The sequence below is a fragment of the Bubalus kerabau genome, chromosome 18 (genome assembly GCF_029407905.1).
Source record: "Bubalus kerabau isolate K-KA32 ecotype Philippines breed swamp buffalo chromosome 18, PCC_UOA_SB_1v2, whole genome shotgun sequence".
In the NCBI taxonomy this organism is placed as follows: Eukaryota; Metazoa; Chordata; class Mammalia; order Artiodactyla; family Bovidae; genus Bubalus; species Bubalus kerabau.
The window spans coordinates 1,418,897-1,444,999 of NC_073641.1; the positions used below are offsets into that span (position 1 = coordinate 1,418,897).

General features: G+C 51.7%; 1 protein-coding gene across 1 annotated transcript in view; it reads left to right on the top strand.

Annotated features, from left to right (window-relative positions):
* Positions 1-3,234: 3,234 nt before the first annotated feature.
* The window catches only part of LOC129632894 (liprin-alpha-1-like), a 141,991-nt gene continuing 119,122 nt past the window's right edge, over positions 3,235-26,103 (top strand). The window contains exon 1 of the mRNA XM_055554635.1: positions 3,235-3,431. Within this exon, the coding sequence (XP_055410610.1) occupies positions 3,306-3,431 (126 nt within the window). The 5' untranslated portion in view covers positions 3,235-3,305. The remainder of the gene's footprint in view (positions 3,432-26,103) is intronic.

Consider the following 26,103-nt stretch of genomic DNA (forward strand, 5'->3'; position numbering starts at 1 on the left):
CTTAGTGGGCAGGATCGACCCCAGCAGGTTTACCTTGTAAGAGGTTGTGCAGTTGCTGTGTGGAGGATGGGCGGGGGCCCCACAAGAAGGGAAACACTGGCTGGAGAAGTCACTGGGGCACGTGGACTGAGCTATAGAGTCAGTCCTTGAAGCAGAAAGGCTAAGCCCCTTAATGTCTCCCTTCTTGCAAAGAAAGGATATACGGGCTGGAGGAATCTCTGGGGCATGAGGATCGAGCTAGAGAGTCAGTCCATGAAGCAGAAAGGCTAAGCCCGTTAATGTCTCCCATCTTACAAAGCACAGACCAGTGTGTCCAGTATTTTAATGACAGGTACCTGCTGCTTACGTGTATGACATACACCCTCATAGCTACACATGTCTACTACATGCCTCTTACAAGTGCTGGGCACTGTTCTGGGTGCTGAACACTCAGTATGTAGTAGGGGATAGTAGCCCAGGATTTTTTAATTTCTGCAAAGAAAAAGAGAAGAATGAAAGACTCCGTGTGGTTCAGTTTGAGCAAGTTCACCACGTGGATGGCCCCGCATGCACGCAAATTGTGGTAAAGTACATCTAACATAAATTTAACATGTTAACCGGTTGAGTGAATGACTGGGTGGCTTCCGTGGAGTCAGGCTAACAGATGGCTTTGAGGTGCCATCCGCCTTTTTCCCAGAGGAACACTCCAAAGCCTCGTGGCCTTGTAGACCTTCCTTTTTTTCTTCACTCTCCCCAGTGGCTCTAGGTCACTGGTCTGTGTGTCGTTTAAGAATCTCTTTATCCACTTTGTTGTTAGGTTTACGTTTTGGAAAGTTTCTCAAATGTCCCTGGGTCTTGAGAAGGCAGGCTTGGATTCCAGGTTCTCTCCTGCCACGTGCCTGCCAGGTCGAGGTGGAGGCCGAAGGCCGGTCTGAGTTGTGGTGGCCTGTGTTGTCTTGGGGTCAGTGGACCCCTCTTCTCTGGAGGGGCATGGAGATCCTTTGTGTGGAGCCTGGAGAGACTCGACAGGGTCAGTCTTCACAGTCTCGCTCTCTTTTTAATTTATGTTTGCATTTAGTTTCTCATTGAACTGTTTTCTAGGAGTTTCCAGCTCCTGAAGAACTACACACATGGAGGCAGCAGCTGCGTGAAAGACAAGAGGAGATCGCTCAGCTAAAAGCTGAAAGAAACAACACCAGGGTCAGTAGGGGGATTCTCACGTGTTGACATTTGCCCCGTGGGGGTCACCGCTGGCCTCCGTGTGCTGTCTTTAAACTCTGTCTGATTTTCAAGTCATTTTTCACCTCTTCCCACTGAGCAGACCAGGGTGGATCAGTTCGGGGTTCTCATAACCTTGCTTCAAATTTCTGATGAGAGCTAATGTAATTTTAGTACATATGAGGGGGGAGTTCTCTTAACTTACATTTTTGTCCACGCTACACTTTGTGTGGGATCTTAGTTCCCCGACCAGGGGTTAAAACCCATGATCCTTGAAGAAGTGTGGAGTCTTAACTACTGGACCCCTGGGGAAGTCCACTCTAACTTTCGACTGCACTGGCGGGATTCCGACGTGCCTTAGCATGTTTCCGGGTATAGCGTGAGGCTGAGAGGAGTTATCGGCCCGGAATTCGAGCATGAGGTTGAAGGTGTTCCTTTGGCCCTGCCCTGCAGCTGCTGCTGGAGCTCCTGGAGCGCCTGGTTTCCCGATGTAGGCCACCCGTCGGGATGACAGCGCGCAAGCGGCAGGCGCAGTCCCCAGCCGGCATGACGAGTGAGGTGGAGGTGCTCAGGGCGCTGAAATTGCTCTTTGAACACCACAAGGCCCTGGACGAGAAGGTACCAGCCATCCGGCCGTCCTGGATTTGTACACTTGCTGCCTTGTTAGGTGGATGATGCACATATTTATGTAACTAGTTGAGTTTTGAGCGTCTTGAATTCTTGTATATACATTTTTTTTCTGTAAGAAGTCAGAGTCATGGTTAAAAAGCGTTGCCTGCGTACATGCTCAGTCATGTCCGAATCTTTGCAACCCTGTGGGCTGTAGCCCACCACGCTCCTCTCTCCATGGGGCTTCCCAGTCATGAATACTGGAGTGGGTGGCCATCTTCTACTCCAGGGAATCTTCCTGACCCAGGGATCGAACCTGCCCTCTTGCATTGGCAGGCGGATTCTTTACCACTGAGCCACCTGGGAAGCCCCCAGTTAAAAAGTATTCGTTGGCATGAATGTCTCAAGATTTATTATATTCTGTATATCAACTTGCAGTTAAAAACTGGGTAATAATTTAGGATAACATTTTGTTCTCTCAAACTTAGAATTTAAAGCTGTTAACAAGCAGATTCTCTTGACGTTAAGATCAATGAGAGACATTAAAGGTATTCTGTGACAGTACCCATGTATTAGGGTGAGTATACACTAAGAAGTATACTAACATATATACACACATCAACACACAGTGACTCGGCCCCTTTTATTTGAGTTGAGAGTGTGATTACGAGTAGCACTCGAAAGCTGTAGTTTGTTCGAAGAAGAATTAGGTGCCACACATAAAGAGGTAAGTTTGATCGGTCTTTGTGTAATTTCCGTGAAGGGTTTGTCATTTGAATCCTTTCATTTTAAAAAAGAATGAAGGCTGTAGTGGTGGGCATCAGATGTTATTTATCTTTCTGATTGAGGACCCGCCCACCAGGGTTACTTTAATGACTAGTAAACTAGATTTGTGGCTCAGAGTTGCAGGATCTCTTAAGTACCCCTTTGTCCAGTAGAAGACAAATTCTGACTCGAATCACCTGGTGGTATTCGGGATGGATAGCATCACCATGTATTTTCTTTTTATGTTGTGTTTTCAGTTTAGAGTTGAGTTTTCCAGGTGGAGTTTTGCTGTCTTTACTTAATTTCTTTACTCTGATTCAATGTTTTGGTTTTAGCAGATGATTCTTTCAGAGGAGAATAACCAGGAAAAGATACTAACGGACAGGGTGCTTGATGTACATCATGAGCAAGAAAACATGCCAAGCGCCAATGGAAAGGCAAGTCCTTGGTCTCGCTCTCTGTCTGGTTCTCGTCTTACCATCCAGTCTGTGCGGGGCTGTTGGGACCTCTCACCGATGCACCATGTAGGTCTGAGTGGCCGTGAGGGTCCTGTGAGCTCCCAGAGCGCAGAAGGCAGTTTTGACCTCACAGATTGCCCGGAAGTACTGTGTTCCCTCCCTCCCAAAACCAGGCTGTGTAAGGCTTCCTTTCCCCCTTAGAGACCCTCGGACGGCTTGGCGAAGGAGACAGAGCTCCAGGAAATCATACAGAGGCAGTTGCGGGAGCAGAGGCAGATGGAGGAGCGCCTGGCAGCCCTCTCTGCCCACATGAAACATCTGGAGGAGGACCTGGACACGGCCAGGAAGGACCTCCTCCAGTCCAAGGACAGGAAGAGAAAACTTGAGCGGGACGTCCGCGAAGTGAGTGACTGCAGCTGTGTCTGTTGTCCTGAGGTGGAATGTGGGTTTCTTGTTCTCCCGGGGATCTCAGCCTTGGGATGGCTGCGTGAGTAAGAGCAGAGCACTGGAGAGACCGCAACTGGCTGCCTCCCTGCCTCTGCGTCGAGGTCTCTGGGGGAGAAGAGGCCTGGTCCAGGCAGTCTGTTGGCAGTGGAGCAACACGAGGGCAGCCCTGACGCTGTGCTGCACCCTGGGTGTGGACTCCTCCTTTCCACAAGTTCTACGGGGCCCACTGTGTTCCTTTTCTAAAAATTCATTCATCCATTCATTCATTTATTGGCGTATAGTTGCTTTACACTGCTGTGTCAATTTCTGCTGTACAGCAAAGTGAATCAGTCATCTATCTATCTATCTATTTATGTATCTGTCTCTCTTTTAGATTTCCTGCCCATTTACATCACCACAGAGCACTGAGTAGACTTCCCTGTGCTGTACACTAGGTCCTCACTCGTTGACTTCCTGTGTAGTATCAGTGCTGTATATATGTCAACCCGAGTCTCCCGGTTCATCTCCCCCCCCCCCCCCGGCAACTGCCTGTCGAATATGTTCCTGATGATGCTGAAATTTGCTTCTGATTCACTCAGGCGAGTCTGGTGACACCTGTGGAGCCCGTTCTCTCGGAGAGATGGGAGCATGCTGTGTGGGCTCTGCTGAAGAAGCTTGCCTGGCCATCTTCTCGAGTTTTCTGAGGTTCCGCTCCGTGAAGGGATGTGTGACAGTGATACCGGCGGTCAGACAAGTCGAGTGGTGTTTGCTCACGCTCAGATCCTCAGGCCCGAGCTGTGTAACCATGTGGAATCGTGATGTCTCTGGCGGTCGTGTCTGCGGGTGTCATGATTTATGAGAAGCTCCCTAGCGGTCACTGTGAAAACAGAAGAGTGCTGGGGACTCAGGCCTCTCTTCCTGTGAGCCTCGCCTCTCCTCTGTGCACAGACAGACAGCACCCACCCTGCCTACACCCTCCCCTGTGAGACTGTCTCAGAGAGAACCCCTCCAACATGTGGTATAGCAGGTGTACTTGTTTAGTAGCTTGGTGTGAGTAATTCTGTGTGAGAACTCAAAACAGAAATATTTGCACAGGTTTGTATAAGCTATTCACACTACTCTTTGACAACAGGAGATTAGGTGTCAGAGTTTAATACGTATAGATCTCTAGAAAAAGCGTTTACAAGACCTTACACTTTTAAAGTTAGGACTTTGCCCACATTGGCTACTTAGTGACCAGGGAGGGACCTGAAGTGGATTTTGAGGTGGCGGACAGGAGTTGCACCAGCAGCAAGTTCTGGTCCTGGTTTGAGCGTTTCATCCATGTGGTGTAAGTCTGCTTTTGAAGAACTAGGCTTGAGAAGGCTGCTCCCAGTTGTGTACAATTTGACTTCTGTTTCCACTCGTTAATATGCTACTTTAATTCTGAGGAAATTGCATGAGACTTTTCCAACTTTTACTCGAGGAAACGAGCCTCAGAGCTCCCCGTTGGATCTGTTGAAGGTCCCTCCCTGTTCTGGGTCAAGCCCGCCTGTATGGTGTAGCAGACAGAGGTCCTGACTTCATGCCAGATACCTTCCCTCCTGGAATTCTTGCAATAACAGGGTAGTTTAGTATACTTTTCGTTTGCTGTTTGGGTTTGTTATGTAGAAAAGAAGCTTGGTCAACCAAGTGGCTGGACAGAACGTTAAGACAGATGGGTGCCAATCGTGGCAAATGTGACCTTTGGGATAGGCGCATTTTTGCTCACGTCCGAGAAAACTGCCGTGTCTAGGACTTTTATTTTGAGGACGTTAACTTTATGTTTGATTTGAAACTTAGGACGACATCAATGATAAACTTGAAAATGAAATTGCAAATAAGGATTCTAGGCATCGACAGGTAATGGCCTTTCTGAACTGTGTCTGACTTATATAGTAGTGAATTCCTGAGGAAGGAAGGTAAAGATCTTTTCATGTGACTCCCACATTGGAAATCAAGTCCCAGTGTAAAGTTCTTATGACCCTAAAATACTGTGTTCAAAAGTGTGGATGTACATCATGGTAAATCAGCTGTACTGGAAGGAAATACATTTTTAAAAAATTGCGGGTGACTGCAACTTACAGGTTTGCATTATTTGGGACTTGGTTTAACCATTTTGTGGAATTCCATTCCTGACTCTTTTGTTTTACTTGAACGTGAATCTGTTGGCTTGTTAGAGTTTTTACCGAAAGAGTCGAGAGCAGCAGGGAACTTCACGGCAGCTGGCTGCGTGTTGGGAACTGGGGTCACTGTGACAGAAGGCAGGGTTAGAGCTCCGGTCTGATTAGGGATTCTACTTCCTGTGGTTTGGTGAGCCTTACTCGCTCCTGTTCCCGAGTGGTCTCAGATAATCAGGATTTAACCAGGAAAACCAAATCTGGCTTCTCCAAAACAAAGTGAGTCAGTCTGGTGTGTGCCAAAGTGTATCATTGTCCCCACCACAAAAATTAAATACTAGAAAGCCATTGAAATGTATGATGGGGAATGCTAACTAAAAGCATTACGATATACAAAATAATGGCTGTAAAAGGCAGATCAGAAAATACTATGTACCATATGCTATTGTTTTCTGAGGGTTTTAAAGCACAGCATATTGTTTGTGTATGTACATAGAGGAATACGCACACAGAAAAAGTAAGAAAGCTGCTTAGAAACAAATGCTAACCTCTCAGGAACCTGAGCTTATAGATACTTTAATTTTTTTCTTTTTTAAAAAAGAATCTGTCTGTTCTACATTGAAAGTTTTTCAGAGTAAGAAGATCTGTTAAAAGAATAATCGTGCATTTACAAATACTAGTTGACTGGCATTTCACCAGGCACGCTCTTATCAGGTCTGTATTTCAGAGGAGATGAAAGCCATATTTTGGCTTACACGCCCGTAGCCATCTGCGGTCGGTAGGGTTCCCTCTAAGTGATGATTCTGGTGATGTTTTAAGAAGGGTCCGTAGTGAACCCTTCTTCCCTTAACTTGTCAATAAGAATGAATAAGCTTCTACAGATCTTCTTTAATATATAAGAATTTGTTGTTTTTTTTTAAGACGTCCTTGGGGAACGTTTAGGAAAAGCAAATACTCTGGCAGGAGGTGTTCTGCTCACTGAGCCCAAGCCCAGGAACACTGAGAGAAAATTTACCCTGACGGAGCTTCCGAAACAGAATGAATCCACTAGACACGTGCATTTAGGTTTTGTCTCAGCTTGCTTAAAGCGACAGTGGCTACACCTCTCGGCCTGTTTTGATCCTGTGCTCTCCCTTTGTAGACAGAGGATAAGAACCGCCAGTTGCAGGAGCGCCTGGAGCTGGTAGAGAAGCTGCAGCCGAGACTGCGGAGGGCAGAGACGCTGCCCGAGGTGGAGGCGGAGCAGGCGCAGAGGGTGGCCTCGCTCTCCAAGGTGCTGCTCTGGGTCCCTGGGGGGCGGGCGCAGGGAGGGCCTGTTCCCCTGCTCTCCCACCGCGCCCCTGCCGGTGCTGCTCAGTCCACACAGGAGCGCAGACGCGGGGGTCGTGCTGCCCGTCTGAGATGGGAGTGCTCCCTGAGTGTCAGGCAGGCCCCACTTCTGCGTCATCCCTACGTTAATTTCCCTCCAGTTTTGTCCCGAGTTGTGTGTGTCCCTAGGACGCTTCAGCTCCGAGTCACTGCTGCTCAGAGTTCAGTCAGCCACTCAAAGCCTAGCAGGATAGGGACCTAGAAAAATCCCATTCTCGTTTAAGAGATGGCCAAAATAGCTCTGTAATGAACACAGTTTTAAGTCATTATCCATACACTTGTTAAAGAAGTCCCAGCAGGGCACGTGCAGACCCGAGGCCCCACTCCCCACTCGCCGTCCCCAGGAGCCCGCGGGTGAGAGGCCATGTCCGTGGGATGTGGCGCTGCTGGGGGCATCGACCCCATTGGCAGCCAGCCAGCCACCCTGTCCTTGTGGCGGGAAAGGTGTTGCCCTGCGCTGCCGGTGGGCACTGGCTGAACATAGAGAGTCGGGCCGGGTCTGTGCTGACGCGGCTGTCGGAAGCCTTGCCAGGAGCTCAGTGAGCGCCCGAGGGGCCATCACGTCGCGGGAGGCTGCCGGTGTCCCGTGCTCGCCGACCCTCCCAGAGCAGGGTCACTAACAGCCGCCAGGGGGCACCCTTCTGCTGTGATCCTCCTCTCCAGGCTTGGTTTCTCCTCTCCCCTGGCATCTCTGCTGTCCATCCCCAGTCGGCCTTGTAGTCCGACCTTTTGTCTTCCGGAAGCTCTACCACTCAGGAGGCTAAACGGTTCGAACTTCCTTCCCGGCTTAGGAAGGTAGAACGTGTGCCTCGCGTTTGCCGCTGTCTGCTGCCCGCGTGGGCTCGCCACAGGCAGTCCGAGGAGGGAGCGCAGCGGCCGTGGGTGTGGGGCCCGGGGCACGGGGAGCACGTCTCCTCTCACGAGCTGGTCACCAGCCCCCTCCGTGAGCCATGTGTCACACACGAAGCCGCGCAGGCTGTGTGAGCAGGCATGCGGGCGTGCCCCCCGCGAACCCAGGGCCCGTGGTTCGCACAGAGCATGGCCCGCTTGCCGCCCCTGCGATCACAGCCCGCGTGCCGTCAGGACAGGGTTGTTGTGAGCGGAGCTGACGCTGTTCTTGGCCGACAGGCAGGAGAGAGAGACACAGCAGCATGGAGGATAGGCTGCGCCAGATGGAGGCCCAACTGGAGGAAAAGAACAAGGAGCTGCAGCGGGTGCCTGTGCTGACGGGGAGGCGGCGTCTGGGCAGGAGACGTGGCTTGGGCGGGGGCCAGCACTGCCTTTCTCTACCACTCCCGTCTCTGGCATCGAGTGTGTGCCTGTGTGGCCCCATCTGCTGATCCGGGCACCCACCTCCTCGGGAGCAGGGCCAGAGGTGGTCGCCCATAGGCAGTGGGCAGGAGCCAGGGCCTCCCCACATTCAAAGAGGCTGCTTGTTGCTCTGACCAGCCAGTCCGGGGAGCTGCTTGGGATACAGGTGGACCTCACGACTGCCCCTCAGACAAACCTGGGGTGCCAGCCCAGGGCCCATGAAACTGAAGGCATGGCGCCCAGGTGTGGAGCCTGCTTGCCTCGGACGTGGCGCTGGAGTCCCACATGCCAAACCGCTGGTCCAGACACGGTGTGTGTGTAGGATGGCTGCCTCTAGACAGGAGAAGCGCAGTTGTGCTGCGACAGAAGGCGCATCACGACAGGAAAGGGTGATGGTGGAGGCTCGCGTCACCGAGTCCTGAGAGAGGTTTCCCGGAAAGGTTGGCCACACGGCAATACAGACCATCCAGGAAATGGAGTGGGGATCCCGGGTCCAGCCTCACGTGTCAGTACTGTCCCCACCATACCTGTGTTCTTGGGCTTGGACTGCAGAGCCTCACAGGCGGGCTTCCAGGGGGCAGTGGTTCTGACTCCCATCATGCGACCCGCGGTGAGGCGCCCTCCCCGCTTAGGCGGAGAGCTCAATATCTCCCGATCAGGGGTGCACTTCTTACTTTCATCACTGCTGCTCAGAGGCTGTTGAGATCGGGATGCTGTTTATGACTAGACTAAGCCAATTCAAAGTCAACTTTTGTTTTGCTTTAAAAATCTTTGAAGGCCGATGCCTTATTGTGGAAGCTGTGACAGGTTTTGTTTCCTTGGGCTCAAAAATCACTGCAGACGGTGACTGCAGCCATGAGATTAAAAAATGCTTGCTCCTTGGAAAGCTATGACAAACATAGACAGCATATTGAAAAGTAGGGACATCACTTTGCCGACAAACCATATACTCAAACCATATACTCAAAACTGTGGTTTTTCCGGTAGTAACGTATGGGTGTGAGAGTTGGACCATAAAGAAGGCTGAGCACTGAAGAATTGATGCTTTCGAATTGTGTTGCTGGAGAAGACTCTGCTTTAACAGAAAATAAACTTTTAAAATGTATTACGATGGAAAATTGCAAACATGCACAAAAGTGGATGGAGTAGTATAATAAATACCCATGACCCGTCCCGTCAGTTCGTCTCAGCAATTTCTCATACAGAGCCAATCTCAAATAGATCATTCTTTTGTCTTCTCTCCATTTTTTTTTTTAATACAGTAGGTTCTGAAACAGCTTTATAAACCTTGAAATTGATGCTCATTTTATAAAACACAGACTTGGCAACTTTGTTATTGCATTTAAAAATTGTTTGAGGTAATTATTTCCAGTTTTTTAATATGAATTTTCATATTGGAAAAGACCCTGATGCTGGGAAAGATTGAAGTCAGGGAGAGAGTGGATGACAGAGGATGAGACGGTTGGACGGCATCACCAACTCAGTGGACATGAGTTTGAGCAGATGCTTAGCAGACGTCGAGTTACATTCTCCTTATGGCGAATCCACTGCTGTAACACGTATAGCACTTCTGGTTTTGAACACTGAATGTGTTTGCATTATAGATGGATTTAGAGTGTGTGGCTGTTGTGTGTGGTTCAGAATTCTGAGTAGTCCTTTCTGGATTCACCCAAGAGCTGAGACAAAGCGTGAGCCATTCACGTGGGCTGTGCTGTGCGTCAGAAAGATAATACGAGCCACCTACACAATCTAAAATTTCCTAAAAACCAGCGGGCTACTCGATGTCCTTCTTTCACCACGAGTCTTGAAATCCTCTGTGTGATTTCCACATCGGGCTTTGCAGCAGCCTGTCTCACGTGCTCAGGGGCTGCACGAGGCGAGTGACTGCCATGGCCGACAGCACAGAGCTTCCAGGTTGAGTTGAGTGACTCACAGACTTGGCCCGTTTGACTTGTTTTACCCCATGAGCAAGTGAAGTGGGCTGTAGAGGAATGAATGTGAGGAATGCAGGTGAGCTCCATGGAGACAATTGAAAGCAGTGAGAGAAGGGAGGGCAATAGAGTGAGTCGTGTCCCCCTGACCCGAACCCCCCGCCTGAAGTCCAGCTTCTCTCTACAGACTTCATCGTTGTTAATGGCTTGCCATGTTTCCTCCAGAGAAACCTTTTCTACACCTGAGATGGAACTTCCTCCTCATTATGGTTTATAAGGGTTAATATTGTTCTGAGTGTTTCCATTTGCTAGGGACTCTTAGAGAACATTTTCTCAGAATTAAAATGTTGGGAGTTGATACCTACTCACGTAACCTGTTCTGCACATTTTGGTGCAAGTCACTTGACATCCAGAAAGCAAGCGGTGCAGGCTGTGTCATTTGCTGTTTCGTAGGACCAGCTGATTCTAAACCTGGAACCCCTGAGAGCCGAAGTGGACCAGACGAGACTGCGAGGGGCTCCCTTCCACCACAGGTAGGCTGCTCCCCCGGGCAGCTCCCCTCAGCGCTGTCGAGTGTGACAAGGGCCTGTCTGGTGTGTGGACAGTATGACTGGGTGTTGCTCATGGTCGCACCTCAAGGAGCCTGTAGCTTCGTGGCCAGCGAGAGGGAAGAGACAAGCATCGTTCCTTAGGGTCAAACTTGGTACCACGGAGTGGTAGTCACAGGATTGACAACACTCAAAACCACAGGCAGAGGTTTGGAAGTAGGGGGCCGACCAGTTGATATTTGGGCGTATTCATTTGAGGGGCCTGACAGACTGTGACACCGATGTTTCTGAAGAGTCGCAGAAGGTTAATGACCTGTAGTCTTTTGACTGCGGTGGGAGGAATCACCTGGCTTGTGAATGAGGAGAGCAGATTACTGAGCATCCTGCTTTTTTCTTCCTCGTTGTTAGAGGGGCGGTAATTCTTATTGAGTATTTAAATGTTTCTTTGGCTTCTTCACGGAAAACGGTCACAAGTGAGAGAGAAACTCTAGCAAAGGTGATTAAGTGCTTACTGGTGACATTCATTCATCTGTAGGAAATCGACTACTGCTTGCAGCCTGACTTAGGAGACAGTTTGGAGCCCATACGCATATTTCTGTGTTTGTGTGCTTAGGGGATCCTCGCAGTCCAGAGCCCCCACCCAGCCTTCTTCTAGAGAAAAGGAGATGTCATTTGAGACAAAGGCAGAGCCAGAAACTGGTCCTGTGTCTGAAACCACGGCGGGTGGAGTTCAAGCAGAGCACGTGCCCTGTAGAACAGGAGGGGACGTGGCCGGACTTGGTGGCAGAGCTCCTCCAGGGTGAGGGGCTGGGGCTGTCAGAGGTGGGGAACCCCTGCTCCCAGGGTGGACGAGGTGAGTGTGAGGAGGACTGCGTAGACAGTGGAGGAAGAGGAGGTGGACACGGCCTCCTCCTCTTGGGGGTTTTTGGGTAACGAGGAGGGACCTGGTGCCAGGACCCGAGGCCTGACACAATTGGGGGCTTCAGATGGAGAAGCCTGGGGCCTGGTCACCAGTCCCGTGTGTGTCAGTGAGAGTGAGAGACGAGAAGAGGAAGCAGCCGCGGGGCAGGAGGAGCCGCTGTGCTCTGAAGACAGTGGGCCACAGCGGCTGGTGCGAGGGAGGGGTGTCTCCAGGAGGCAGCTCTGGAGGGGTCACAGCAGTGACTTAGCAGCACAGGTGGGGCCTCGGAGTGGGGCTTGTGGGCAGTGTGGGCTGGGTGGGGGGCACTGTGCTGCCTCAGGAGGGAGGGAGTGGGGACTGAAAACTGGCTCCCAGGCAGGGCAGGCACGGCGTATTTGGTGGGACCTCCCAGAGGAATTGGTCACCTTGTCTCTGAGACCTTCTCCCGGAGGAAAGAGCTTCGGGTGAGGAGGGGGAGAGAGATGAAGGCTGCACCCCGCGAGGGGACTGGGAGGCGATGGTTGGGGGGCGACCCAACCCGGAGGCCTCTGTGGCCCTCAGAGGACCCTCGAGGGCCCGCAGTCCACAGCGGGACTGTGTCGTACCCCCCACCCAGTTCCCAAGTGTGCTCTAGCCCCAGGCCCTTGGGTGGAAGTGGAGCAGAGAAGGGAACAGTTCTGTCAGGAGGGAGGGGAGACGGGAGGGAGGACAGGTGTGGCTCCGGGAGATTCCAGACTTCCATCTCCTGTGCAGCACAGTGTTCCTTGCAAAACCGTCGAGCAGAGCAGCGTGTGACCCCGAGCAGGCTGAGCTGGTGGTCGGCCCTGGCCACTCTGCAGCGTATGGGGTGTCCTGTCCTCGGAGGAAGGCCCTGTCTCCTGGGTTTAGGGACTCCTGCACGTGAAGGCACCCCCCTCTTCCCAGAGAGAAGACTGAGCAGAGCCCGGGCGGTCCTGCAGTGCAGGCGGCTCACAGTCAAGGCGGGGCCGCCCTGCCTGCCAGCAGGCCCCTGCTGAGTGAGCTCCTGGCACCTGCAGGCCCAGGCCTTAGTGCTCAGGGCCTGAGCATCTGTGCTGGGCCTTGTTCAGCCCAGAGTCCGGTGACACGCTCACCTCTGCTTTAATGGGAGACACCAATGGTGCTCAGCTCCGAGCTGTGGGTCTGAGGCTTTTCTGCTGCGGGTTGTCTGAGGCGCCTTTAAAAACACTGAGAGCTGTGCAGACAGTGTTCCAGGCAGACCGGTGATTGTGATCCACGGACTTCCCGTGGGAGAGGGAGGTCAGAGCAGGCGTGGGCCGAAGGGGAGGTGGGGTGCCAAGGGGAAAGCAGAACAGGTGCAGGCCCTGCCCTGGGACCTGAGAGCGGGCTCCAGGGGGACCCTGGACGCCCCAACCCCAGACAGCCGATCCTGTCCTAGTCAGCTCCACACCCTCGCGTCAGCACTGCCTTCCCCACATACAGGAGTTTTCCAGCTGCTGGGGATGAGCCCTGAGTGTCTGCGGAGCAGCGGGCGGCCTGTTGCTATTGGAGCCAGGAGGGCAGTGCCCTCCCGGGGGCCCTTTTGCTGTGAAATTGCCGATCTTCCAAATGGACAGGCTTTGGCCCGTCTGACAGAGTGAGCTCTCTTTTCTTCTAACAGTGCTGCTCTTTGCCGTGTGTTTCAGCCGACCCCACTTGGGCAGCTCCCCGGACCTCAGGTTCCCTGTGGCGGACCGGCCGGCAGACTCCTTGGGCAACGGGGCGGTGCTGTGGTGTCCCCAGAAAGGCCGGCTGGCAGCGTTGCACGATGAGCCATCCGAGGCAAGGACCCCACCGCCCCCTTCCCATCCCTGGTGGGCACCTTGTGAGGCACCTGTCCCCTCACACTGTGGTCCTGAGGTGGGTTTGGAACAAAGCGCTGATAGGTCGCTTTACGTCTTCCCATTTTCCTTTTTCTGGCTAAGAGTTTACTTTTAAGGCATGCTTTTTTTCCTTAACCAATTTTAATAATTTGTGGCCTATTGTGAGGCCCAGCATGGTACTAATTAGCACAGTTTTGAAATCGTCCTACGAGTAAATGGATACACATATCCATCAGCTTATAGTGAGAGGAATTCTCATTGGAAGTTTAAGTGCCTTTATGTTTTCACCTCATTCATGCCATGTATTTGTTCATACATGTCTGTGTTTTGAGCTTCCACATTCAGTGAGCAGTTAGTTTGGGCCAGACATGGTCAGAAGTAGGACTCCAGCAGTGAATTAAAAACCGTGTGTGTTCTTTATCCACTGCTACGTAACGAATCATTGCAAAGCTTAGTGACTTCCCAGGGAGCAGCTCACAGTCCTCAGTGCCTGTGCATTGTAGCAAGCGGGCCTGGTTCAGGGCCTCCTGAGGGCACAGACGCGGGAAGGCACCCCAGGGCTGGATGGCAGGCTTTCAGACTCACCTGGCTGCTGGGGACAGGCCGAGGTCCCTGCCGTGTGGCTTTCCCATGGCCTGGCTTTCCTCGGAACACCCTCTGAGAGCGAGAGTGCGGGGTTTAGCCCGGGGCCCTTCACGCCCTGGTCTGGAGGCCGCACACCTTCACTTATGTTTGCGAGAGTGAGCTGCTAAGTCCTGCCTCGCTCAGGGGCTGAGCAGGAGTTGCCCCTTCTGCCTCTTGAAGGGAGGAGGATGGAAGAATTTGTGGACCCCTTTTTAAACCCGCGCAGCCTGTTGAACAGTAATGAGCAGGGAAAGGAGACCAGAGTGCCTGAGTTGTCCAAGGAGGAGGGGACGATCGTGTGTAAACAGGGTGGCCAGTGAGGTGACACCAGGAGGGTGACCTTGAACCAGAGACCCGGAGGCAGGAAGAGAAGTAGCCACTCGGAGATAGAAAAAGGGTCATGTCAACCAGCGGGGACAAGGGAGAGAGCGGGCCGCATCAGGGAGGAGCCTGGGCTCAGGCCTGAGCAGCTCGAGGCCAGAGCCTGTTTCCTGAGGTGAGGAGGGCTGCCGGGGCGGGGAGCTAAGAGCCGGGCCTCAGCCCTGTTGAGGTGGACGAGCCCATGGGGTGTCCCGGGGACGTGTCAGGAGAACAGCTGAGTGTTCCGGCCTGCATCCGGGAGAGGACTCATTCAGCTCAGGGTGGACTTGGGGTCATGGGCGTACAGATGGCATTTAAAGGCACGAGCATGGTAAAGTCACCAGGCAGGTGCCGGTGGAGAGAGATGGGGTGCAAGGGTAGAGCTGTGGGGCATCCTGCATTCCAAGGTTGAGAAGGGGCGCAAGGGACTGAGGAATAACCACAGGGAGGGCAGGGCCTGGAGCCCAGGGAGAGACATGCTGGGGGTGGGGGGGTGGCGTGGGGGAGGGCAAGGAAGGGAGGGGGCTTGGTAACATGGGTTCCTCGAGCCCCCGGGGAGTTGCCCTGCAGGGCGGGGCTCACCGCCTGCTGGCAGAGAAGTGGAGACCGGGCGGGGAGGGGGACCGTAGAGGCCACTCCCAAGGAGCTTTCAGAGACCCGCAGTGGGCGCTGCAGGGAGCCCTGGAGGAGGAATCTGCTGGTTCCCCTTGTGCGATTGGAAGGCGAGAGAAGGGAGAGGACATGCCGACCGGGCTTGATGGGGGTGAACCCATAGGCAGCTGGTTCGCTGGAGCAGAGCAGAAATGATGGCAGGTGGTCCTGGAGCCAGCGAATGGGGTAGCCCAGCCCTGGGGCGGGGTCGTGACGAAGACAGGAGGCGAGGGCACTGGCCACAGGGGACAGGGAGCCAGCAAGCCAGCACCTCGAGGCTGCCCCTCAGTTCCTTTGAGGTCATGTCTGGGAAAGAAGGCAGGACCTGGGTGACAGTGTGGCAGGGGGGACGTTTGCAGAGACAAGGGTGTGAGGTGTGAGAGCGGGAGGGTGGCACGGGGCACCGCAGGCACAATCCCATGTGTCTCTGATGACAGAGCCAGCCTTGCGGTGCGAGGAGCCATCCCCCAGAACAGCCCAAGGGCCTGTGTCCCGAGAGGAGAGCCGCGGAGGGGCTGGCCCTCCCGTCTCCTGGCTGCCCCTGCTTGCGCCTCTCTGTGGGTGTTCAGACCAGCCTGGGAAACGGAGGACTGGGAGCCTGCGAGGACGGCACACTCTGGTGAACTGGTACCAGTGATGACCGCTGATAGGGACCCAGTGGCTGCCGAGCTGAAGGGTTCTTTTTTCTTATTTTCTTCCAGCCTGGCTGATGGAGGCATGGATATATTTTTGTAATTTTCGGTTTCTGTCTCTGACTCCATCAGCCCACCCTTGTGAATAACCTCATAGGATTGCCTGCCGTCCACGCTGAGACCTGGGTGTCACCAGGCCATCTAGGAACTGGATTCTCCCCCTGCCTGTTTCTTGAGTCCTGTTCGCTTAAGAGATGGCAGTGTCTCATGAGCATGGCCCATTTATCCACAGTCAGGGCTTCCATGTAAAATTGGGTTCAGTTCCTGATAGACTTGAGCTGCCCTGAATGTCGCTGACGAGACGTGGTCCTCTCGTGCCCAGGTACAGACCCCGAAGGAGCAGGACTGGGAGCGCACGCAGCAAGCCAGCATGCTGGCCGATGTGGCCCAGGTGTTTGAGAGTGACGAGGGCATGTCTGACGACGAGGGCGACAGGGTCACCCTCTTCAGCTCGGCCACTCAGCTGTCGCCCAGCAGGCAGGCCAATGCCAAGACTCTGACCGTGATGATGCAGGAGCAGCTGGACGCCATCAACGAAGAGATCCGGTGGGTGATCCTGAACTCAGCTCCCCAGAAACTCGGTTTCTCTGAGGAGCTGTCTTCTCCTAGGGACGTCTGAGTGTTCCATAGTAAGAAACCTGACCTCAGGTCTGCTTCAAGAATTTTCAGTTTTGAGATGGCCCTTGATTACAGAGCTCGGGCAGCCGGGGCGTTCTGTCCACGGTGTGGTGTCAGCGCTCTGTGGGGGCGGGGGGGGCGGCGTTGTGGGGTGTCCCCCCTCAGCTCTGAGCCCCAAGGTGGGTGAGGTGCCGAGGCGGTGTCCCCTGCGGCCCGTGGACCCTCCTGTGTCCCTCAGAGCCCCCCACGTTCTGGTGAAAAGCCACCTGGTGAAAGCTGGGGTTTTGGGGTTGGCAAATTCCCACTCAGATCTGCCTTTTCCTTTTTAACTTAATGTAGTATGAAGATTGGCTTGTTGTAAGACAGTGGTCCAAGGACATGTGTTTGAGTTTTTCTCATCTCCTCAGTATATTTAAGATGTTTTCTTTAGACACCATCTTGGCAGGTATAACAATTTTCAAAACAGGATAGAATCCAAAGGCCTGCCTCGTGGTGAGCAGGGGGCCTTGGGTCTGGGTGCAGCCAGGTGGCTGGGGGCCCCGAGGCCTGCCTGGTGCCACACCTGCCCAGCTATGCCCGTGTCCCGAGTCCACGTTCAGAGTGGCCGCAGGCCGGTGACCCTGCACAGGACCAGGCAGAGCTGCTGCTCAGACTGGTCTCATCACGTCAGCCCAGGCCGAGGTGCCCGTTCCTGTCGGCCGAGCGCGGGGCTCCGGGGGAGAGGCAGGGGGTGAACGGGACAACCAGCAAACGCAGGTGGTGTCACCTGCCCATTTCACGCCAAGACAGACAGCTTTGTGGGCCGTGTTTGAGCACAGACGAGCTCAGAAAGATGGTCTTTCTGCATCCCTGCAGGAAATATGGAACGGTTATAGATTAATATTTTTATTTTTACAGCAAGTTTTCAGGTAAAAGTCATTTTTCCTTATGCGACAAGTTGACTTGATGTAAACGGTCAATTCTGTCCATCAACTTGTTATCAACAGTGAAAAACTTTGCAGATGTATGAGTTGAAGTGAAGCTGGAGTTTACTTCCTGTAAGAATCTTGTATTTTAATTTGAAAATCATTGTATTTGCATAATCGTATATTTAAACTGCTGTATAAAAACATCCACCACACATTAGGGGAGAAGAGCAGAAACTGTGAATTCTAGGTTAATGCAGCACATTGACATGAATCCAGAAACTCACACAAAGCTGGTGGAGAACTTCATCAAGTGATGCGTTTGTATGTATACAACCTTAAAAAAAAAAAAAAAGATCAACTCAGCACTTCATCTGGTCTGGAGACTTGTGTTTAGAAACTGCAGCTTGTTTGTGAATTGCTGTTTTGATTATACAGAGTTCCTGATTCCCAGCGGAAAAGACTTGAGGCACTTGACGTGCATCTCTGTCCTGAGAGCAGGGGAGGCAAGGGTTGTCAACTTGAGGTATCTCTTCACAGGAAAGAGAGTTGCCACCAGGGCCCCTTCAGAATGTTAGAGTAAATAAGTGAAATCAAGCGTGGATGGTCAGGGCCAGTTTGTAAGACTCAAGGCTAAGTTATTCTAAGTTTGAGAATATTCCAAAGAGGAAAGGTAGAACCTTTTGTCTGAGATGTTAATTGAGCAACTGTTTCTGGAATTTGCTAATCATGACACAGAATGCCAGCCCAAATTTATTGTCCAGACAGGTTCCTCTGCTGACAAAGGCAGGTGACGCCTTTTATTCTATTTTAGGTTGATCGAAGAAGAGAAGGAGAACACGGAGCAGCGGGCCGAGGAGACTGAGAGCAGGGAGGGCAGGGGGAGCTTAGGCAGCCTCCGTCGTTTTAAATCAGTGAGCTCCCTCAACCTGCTTCCCACCTCCTCGCATGCTGGCTCCTGCCCGCCCCTGCCCAAGGCCAGAAGGAGGCAGCAGAGCCTGGCGCAGGAGGGAGACCAGCTGGGCATCATGACTCTGGTATGTGACTGCCTCCTCCCTGCCGCATCCCTCCCCCAGCATGCTGTTTTTTGTTTGTTTTTTGTTTTTTCTCTTTATACCCAGAAGAAAATCAGGTACATTTGCTACGCTCAGAGGTCTAAAAGTTTTTAAACTGCCTCGTCTTTAATCATTCCACAATGGCACAGCGACAAATTAGTCTTGATATTTGGACCACCACTTAGCACGTCATCATGAACTCAGCCAGAGCCTGCCTCTGTAACGTTGGGCCTGGCCTTGTGCAGGGCACAGCAGCTGCAGGGAAGTTTCTGTTCTCAGGGAGCAGACAGCTTCGTGAAAGTAACCATAGGCAGCTCTCATGGCATGGGAAAGCCGTGCAGCAGATTTTCCACTGGGGATGCCTGGCTACAGGGTGCAGGGCATGCGGTGGGAACAAAACCAAGAATCTACATTGGTCTGCTTACTGATGGACCTGGCCACGCGCTCAGGCCAGCTCTGCGTGTGAAACCAGGTTAAAAGCCCAGGGCCCAGGGCCCCAGGGAAGACGTCGGGCTGCCTCACTTTTCCGAGTCTAAAACTGGGATGACGACCTAGGGCTTTTGGTGACAGAGTGTGTGGCTCTAAAGCACATGTTCCAGCTTTCTTGCGTGTTTAGCTTAGGTGTTGTGAGTGCATTGCTGTTCACCCCATGAAATCACGTGTACAACATCCTGCTTTGTAACTGGACTTGTATTGTCTCTGTTTTCTGTTACCACCCATTGCATGTTAGCTGCATTGTTAGTCAGCTTATAATTAAATTAACCGCGAATCATTTTAGCGGCCTGTGAAGTGGTAACTAGTCCATTTTGTGGTCTTTTGACACACTGTTTTTATAATTTGCATCATTGGCTAATTAGTTGATATTTAAAATTCTTTGACGATTTCTCTGTGGTTTCATGCTTGATTTCTTTCCGAATATTTGGAAAAGAACAGTTCTGCATGTTTTCCTTGCTGTTGGAGTTCTCTGACAGTGTGTCTGCTTTCATCATTGGTTTTGATTCCCTCTCTCATCCTGTTGTCTGCTTAGTCGTCATGAATCCAGATCCCCCCCCAGCCCTCGAGGCTGTAGTTTACCCATCCATCTCCCCTCCCCCGTCCCCTCACTTGCTCTGGTCATAGCCGTGCTGTGGTCCACAGCGTGTGTCCCCTTAGTCAGGTTTGTGCTTTGTCTTCATGTCTCATTAAATGGTGTTTTTCCCCCATAGCAGTAAGTTGAATTGGTGTATCACTATGCAGTTACAGGAGAAGGCAATGGCAACCCACTCCAGTACTCTTGCCTGGAAAATCCCATGGACGGAGGAACCTGGTAGGCTGCAGTCCATTGGTTTGCACAGAGTCGGACACGACTGAAGCGACTTAGCAGCAGCAGCATGCAGTTATAAGCATAATGTATGTAGATGGATCCTAAACTACATATCATGTATAATTCATAAATGAGATTGTGCTTACATAAAGAAATGACCCTCTTAAGTGTAGACTTAGTAGAGTTTTAGATATGCAGATAACATCACCCTTAAGGCAGAAAGGGAGAGGAACTAGAAAGCCTCTTGATGAAAGTGAAAGAGGAGAGTGAAAAAGTTGGCTGAAAGCTCACCATTCAGAAAACTAAGATCATGGTATCTGGTCCCATCACTTCATAGGAAATAGATGGGGAAACAGTGTCAGACTCTATTTTGGGGGGCTCCAAAATCACTGCAGATGGTGACTGCAGCCATGAAATTAAAAGGCGCTTACTCCTTGGAAGCAAAGTTATGACCAACATAGATAGCGTATTCAAAAACAGAGACATTACTTTGCCAACAAAGGTCCATCTAGTCAAGGCTATGGTTCTTCCAGTTGTCATGTATGGATATGAAAGTTGGACTGTGAAGAAAGCTGAGCATCAAAGAATTGATGCTTTTGAGCTGTGGTGTTGGAGAAGACTCTTGAGAGTGAGTCCCTTGGACTGCAAGGAGATGCAACCAGTCCATTCTAAAGGAGATCAGTCCTGGGTGTTGATTGGAAGGACCGATGCTAAAGCTGAAACTCCAGCACTTTGGCCACCTCAAGTGAAGAGTTGACTTATTGGAAAAGACTCTGATGCTGGGAGGAATTAGGGGCAGGAGGAGAAGGGGACGACAGAGGATGAGATGGCTGGATGGCATCACCAACTCAATGGACATGAGTTTGGGTGAACGCCAAGAGTTGGTGATGGACAGGGGGTCCTGGCATGCTGCGATTCATGGGGTCACAAAGAGTCGGACACGACTGAGCGACTGAACTGAACTGAACTGACACAGTATCCTTTCTGTGTTGGTGCTTGTATTTAAGACTGTAAATCTCATCAGCTTTTGCACAGTTAATGTCTCTATTAGACTCGTTAAAAAAGTATCTTCTATGGTTAATAAAATGTAAAGACTGCACCTGCTATTGTGCTAGCTTTCATTCTTACATATTTTCACAGGGAACTTGCTTTAATGAATTTATTTTGAGAAGTTTTAAATCAAATTCTATGTCAGGATTTTACATGAATGTCCAAGAGGTGGTTAGATTTGTTCAATGTTAAACTAGGTATTATGGTAACTTCCTCATCAGTTAAATTACTAATTTAAAGTGTAACATGTTTTTGATTAAGAGAAACTAACTTATAGAGAGATTTGGCTGAGAATAGACACCTGTTAAGGCCCTTTGTTGTACAGAATGCTGTGCTTTAATAAATCATGATGTTGTAATAGAGTGGTATCTTCCTGAGTAATAATTTATAGTGTTTCTCTAGTAAATCTTGAATAGCTTATTTAACTTCTGTGGTCAAAAAAATGTTCTGTTTCCAGTCACATTTCTCTAAATCTTCATGTCACTTACATGTTTGCCATCATTTTTGCTTTACTGTATTTGCCTCTACGGATTCTTGAAATTTTAGCTTCAAAGTCGCAATGAATCTGGTTTCTCTTCATTTCTTTGCATGCACCTATCAGCCTAGTGATTTAAGGAAGCAGCGTCGAAAGGTAAACTATTGAGTAATTTAGCAGGCCTTTGTTTCTCTGTGAAGTATTGAAGAGTCCTTATCGTTTAACGTGAATGAACAGTGTGTGGTTATGTCCTGGTGAATAATTGACAGTTTAATGGAAGTGATGAAACTCACCCACCACTTAAAATGTGCTGATGGTTCTGTTGGAAATTGGTCATTCGTTGGGACAATTGTAACAGTGTGCCTTTCTCCCACTTGTTGGCCTTCTGTTCATCTCATGCTTGTTTATAATAGACATAGTATTATTTATTATTTTTAAAAATTTCTGTACTTATGTTTTTGGCCATGCTGCACAGCTTATGGGATCTTAGTTCCCCAACCAGGGATCAGACCAATGCCCCGGCAGTGAAAGTGCCAAGTCTTAACCTTTGGACCACCATGGAATTTCCGCTTAGTGTTTTCATATAAGAAATGACTGAATCAGAGCCATAGATGTTAGATTTGCGGGAAGCCAATTTAATGATGGTGGGTAGCAGTGTGCAGGAGACTCTGTGTGCCGGGCACGTGCTTTCTGAGTCTGTCATCTCATCCCCAGGTGAGGTCCAGTCTACTGCTATCCCCATTCAGCAGACATAGACACTGAGGCTTAGGGAGGCCGGGCACCCTGCCCAGGCTCTCACACCCAGCAGCGTGGTGTGGACTGGTCTGATCAGAGCCTGGACACTTAACCGTGGTGCTGTCCAGCCCGCTTTCCTCCAGAGGCTCTCGTGTCCATCACGGCATCCCTGATGGAGGGAGCATCAGGAGGGAGCTCTCTGCCTCTCCCCTCGGGTCACTTGGATGAGCCCCTGTTGTTGGAGTCCAGTGCCCCAAGGGCTGGCCTTCCTTGTCCCTCTCCTGCTCCCAGCCCGCTGGCCGAGCACTCCTGGGCCTTCCCGCAGGACTGGGGTGGCCGTGCTCCAGTTCAGGCGGCTCAGTGCCCAGGAGCCCTTCTGCTGGGCACAGCAGAGCAGCGCCGTCCCCCTGGGGTTGGTGACCTGGGCGTGCCGCTCGCCCGCTCTGTGGCCTGCTTTGCCCTCCTGTTCAGCGAGGACACGGCACTGCCCTTCCTAGCCACATGTGGCACCAGTGGGGCAGCTCCCATCCTGGGGGAGGGCAGCCAGGCTGCAGACCCAGAGGCCTTCCTCAGGAGGAGGCCCAGGGGAAGGGGCTGGCCTGGGCCCTGACTCCGAGGCAGGTGTTTGTCTCCACTGAGTCCATAGTCAACCCAGGTGTGTCACTTCCCTGCTCTGTTGGTTGTTGTTTTCTGATTTTTATAAATGCTTATTTTAACTTGAATTTGAGATTGATCCCTGTTCAGTTCCATGTGGAAAATTTCTAGCCTTTGTAGCCTTCTGTTGTCTGAGGGTTCTTGTCAGAGCTCAGGGGAGGGAGCCCAGTTTATCCAGCTGCTGTTAAATGTGTTCAGCTGTATTTTGCACTAAGTTACTTTGTTGTCACCAAGCTTCTCTGGGGCTGCACGGGATCAGTATTCTTTACAGAATCCCACCAAAAAGGCACAGGTTAGTTGGTTAAAACAACGCACTCATTGTTTATAACAATACATGCCATGCATGTTTCCTAAAACCTCCCCAGGTTTAGCCACACACCAAAATGTATCAGTGAGACCTGTTTGGACCCTGCAGGGTTAATCTGTTCCCACACTGTCTTTCCTTTCCTCACACCCAGGACCAGCGGAAACGCTGGGAGTCCAAGAGAAATCATCTTCTTTTTTTTTTTTTTTTAATTAGTTTATTTTTTAATTGAAAGATAATTGCTTTACAGAATTTTCTTTTCTGTCAAACCTCAACATGAATCAGCCATAGGTATCCATATATCTCCTCCCTTTTGAACCTCCCACCGCTCTAGGGTGATACAAGATCATCTGTTAGTGAAGACCTGGGGGTGCCTTATGGAAACCACTGTGAGCGAATGACACTCGAACTGCGTGTAAGTACTTCAGTGGGTAGTCCCCAGTCTGTATGTTACCGAGAAATACGATCCAGGCACATGGTGTTCGCGTGGAGGGGTTAGGTACCTTTTCTGTGTTTCCCTTGTTGTCATGGGTTCCAGTAACCTGCATCATCACTACAAATGATCTTGGATGGTGGCACAAGCTGTGTCTTTTTCTCCTTCAAACAGAAAGGTCTGGACGGCTTTGCTGAGAGGTTTTGTACTCTAGCTGTGGTGCTTCTGAGCAGCATCTGGCGATGAGCACAGTCCTGTCATCAGGGCAGTTCATGCCGTACAGGATCCACGGTGCCAGCATCGCTCTGCTGTCCTGCCCTACAGGGCCATCTGGTCGCTGGATTCCAGGGAGGGCCGAGGCCGGCTGCAGGGAGGCTCCCGTCCGGGGTCTCTGCACTCAGTCAGATGCTCTCGCTGCCCCATAGCCCCACTTTTTTTGAACAAGACAGTCCTTTAAGATGGCATTAAGCTATAACAAGGGTTTTTTTGTACTTGGGGGAAAGCATAGCTAATAGATTTTCAAATAAGTTTCTGGTTATAATGTAAAGCCTGTGTGATTGCCTTTTTCAGAACAGTCTATTGTTAGCCAATTTGACACTTAGCTCACTCCCTCAGCTGCCAGCTTTACGGGAAGAGGTAGAAGATGACAAGACCGCCATCAGATGTGAACCCTCGACCCTCGCCTGGCCGCGGTCCCTTCGGCTGGGCCGGCTGCACACGGGGGCGCTGCGCACAGCCACCCACGAGGACCTCAGGGACGCCCACAAGTAAGCGGCCTGTGTGTGCGTCGTCAGTTTCAGGAGCCCTGCGCCTCTTGTCTTGAAAGAGTTGCAAGGATGATTTTAAAGGAATACCACTGAGTTCGGTGCCTGTGTTTAGTGGTGAACTTCAGGTGCTGGGGAAGAAGAGCTCAGTGACCTCAGTGATTTTAGAAAACGTCCATCTCTACAGATTGACTCCTGTGGGAGCTTTCTTCCTGCTCTTGGTAGAGGTCTGCCCGGCCTGGGGCACGTTCCTGACGGTGACGGCCCCGTGCCTCTCGGGTTTGCTCTTGAGGGTCCCTCCCTTTCCTGCAGGGGTCTCCTCTCAGGAGACCCTGTCCCCTCCTGTGACTGACACTGTCCTCATTCAGACCACCACTTGCTGAGCTCCCGTCCTGAGCCAGGCAGCACTCGATGGAGGGCACATGTGGTCACCTGACCAGCGGCCCTGCACGGTGACCGTCGCTCTCCTGCCACGGCCGGGGATGGTTACCCTGTGGGAGGCGGGGGGATCTACCCAGAGCAGGGGAGCTCGTCTTCTCCTGGAGCGTCGTCACCTGCCGAGCAGCGACCCTAAGGGAGGGTCAGAGCGCCCTCTGCACCAGCTGGCCTGGAGTCAAGCCCTCCTCGCGGGAGAGCTCGAGGCAGAGAATCTCAGCTTCCCAGTGTGGTTGTCTGACGCCGGGAGCCTGCATTGCTTGTGTGGAGTGTGGTTGGTGAAGGAGACTCCAACTGTCAGCTGCGAGGTTGAGGCACGGGTGTTGCTGGGTGCCCGTTTCTATCAGTAGCTCTTGTGGAGGGGTGTGTGTTTGCACAAGGGTGCCAGTTAAAGGTCGTTTTCTCTCCCCGAAGCTCCACAGGCTCTCAGAACAGCCCCGGGAACAACCCCAGCAGCAGCACCAGCAGCCAGGGCTCGCTGCACAAAGCCCCAGAGAAGAAGGGCATCAAGTCCTCCATCAGCCGCTTGTTTCGCAAGAAGGAAAAGGGCCGGCCTGAACACCCCAGCAAGGAGGCGTTAGGACCAGGTGGGTGCTTCACCGTTCAGAGGGAGGAGGGCCTGCAGGCATCTCCCTTCTGTGTCTCCCCCGTCGTCCCCACGAGGCTCCTGTCAATCACGCTGGGGGTCCTCCTGGGAGCAGGAGTAGAGGAGGCATCTGTGTTCTCAATGGGTCTGAGATGATCGGCTGAGTTAATGAGTGGATGGTTGGGTGGATGGATGGATGGATTAGTGAGGGGTGGATGGATGAACAGATGGCTGGCTGGATGGGTGGATGAATGGAGCATGGAATGAATAAAGCAGATGATTGTACTCCAGTGCTAGAAACATATTCTACGCAATTGATTGAGTAGGCGCTGGGCAATGATTGTTTCATCCTAACAGTGACATGTGTTTGGAAACGGCCTAAGTGGTCCTCAGTGAGGGGTGAGGTACAATCTGTGGACACCCCACCAGGAACAGCCCGCCCTCCTTCCTGCCACCTTCCCCATCCCCAGGAGCTCATCAGGGGTTCTGCCCATGCCCCCACCCCACCCCACAGCCACACAGGTCCTCCTGGGGTCCCCTCATCACACAGGGTTATCATCAGGCCCCCATATCACTCAGCTTCCTCTCCTTGAGGACAGACAGCATATGTTCCTGCCTCTTCAGCCACAAATTTGTTGAGTCTTGTTTGTGCTGGGTGTGGGATGTACAGGGGTAAGTAAAGCAGATGTGGTCTGGAGCACAGCTAAGTGACAAGAGAGAAAAAGGAGCAGATTATTAAATGCTATCCCTATTATTAGTAAATACAATGCTGAGATGGATGGTGCATTGATTATGTACCAGATGCTGTGTGTGCCTCTTAGCAAGCAGGTGCTGCCCCCTCCCGATTCACAGAGGAGGACACAGTGACAGTCACGTGGTTAGGGAGCGGTGAGGGCAGGTTCACACCCACCCAGTGGGACCAGGCACTTTGCCGAGCCCCAGCCACCTCTCTCGTGGATGAAACAG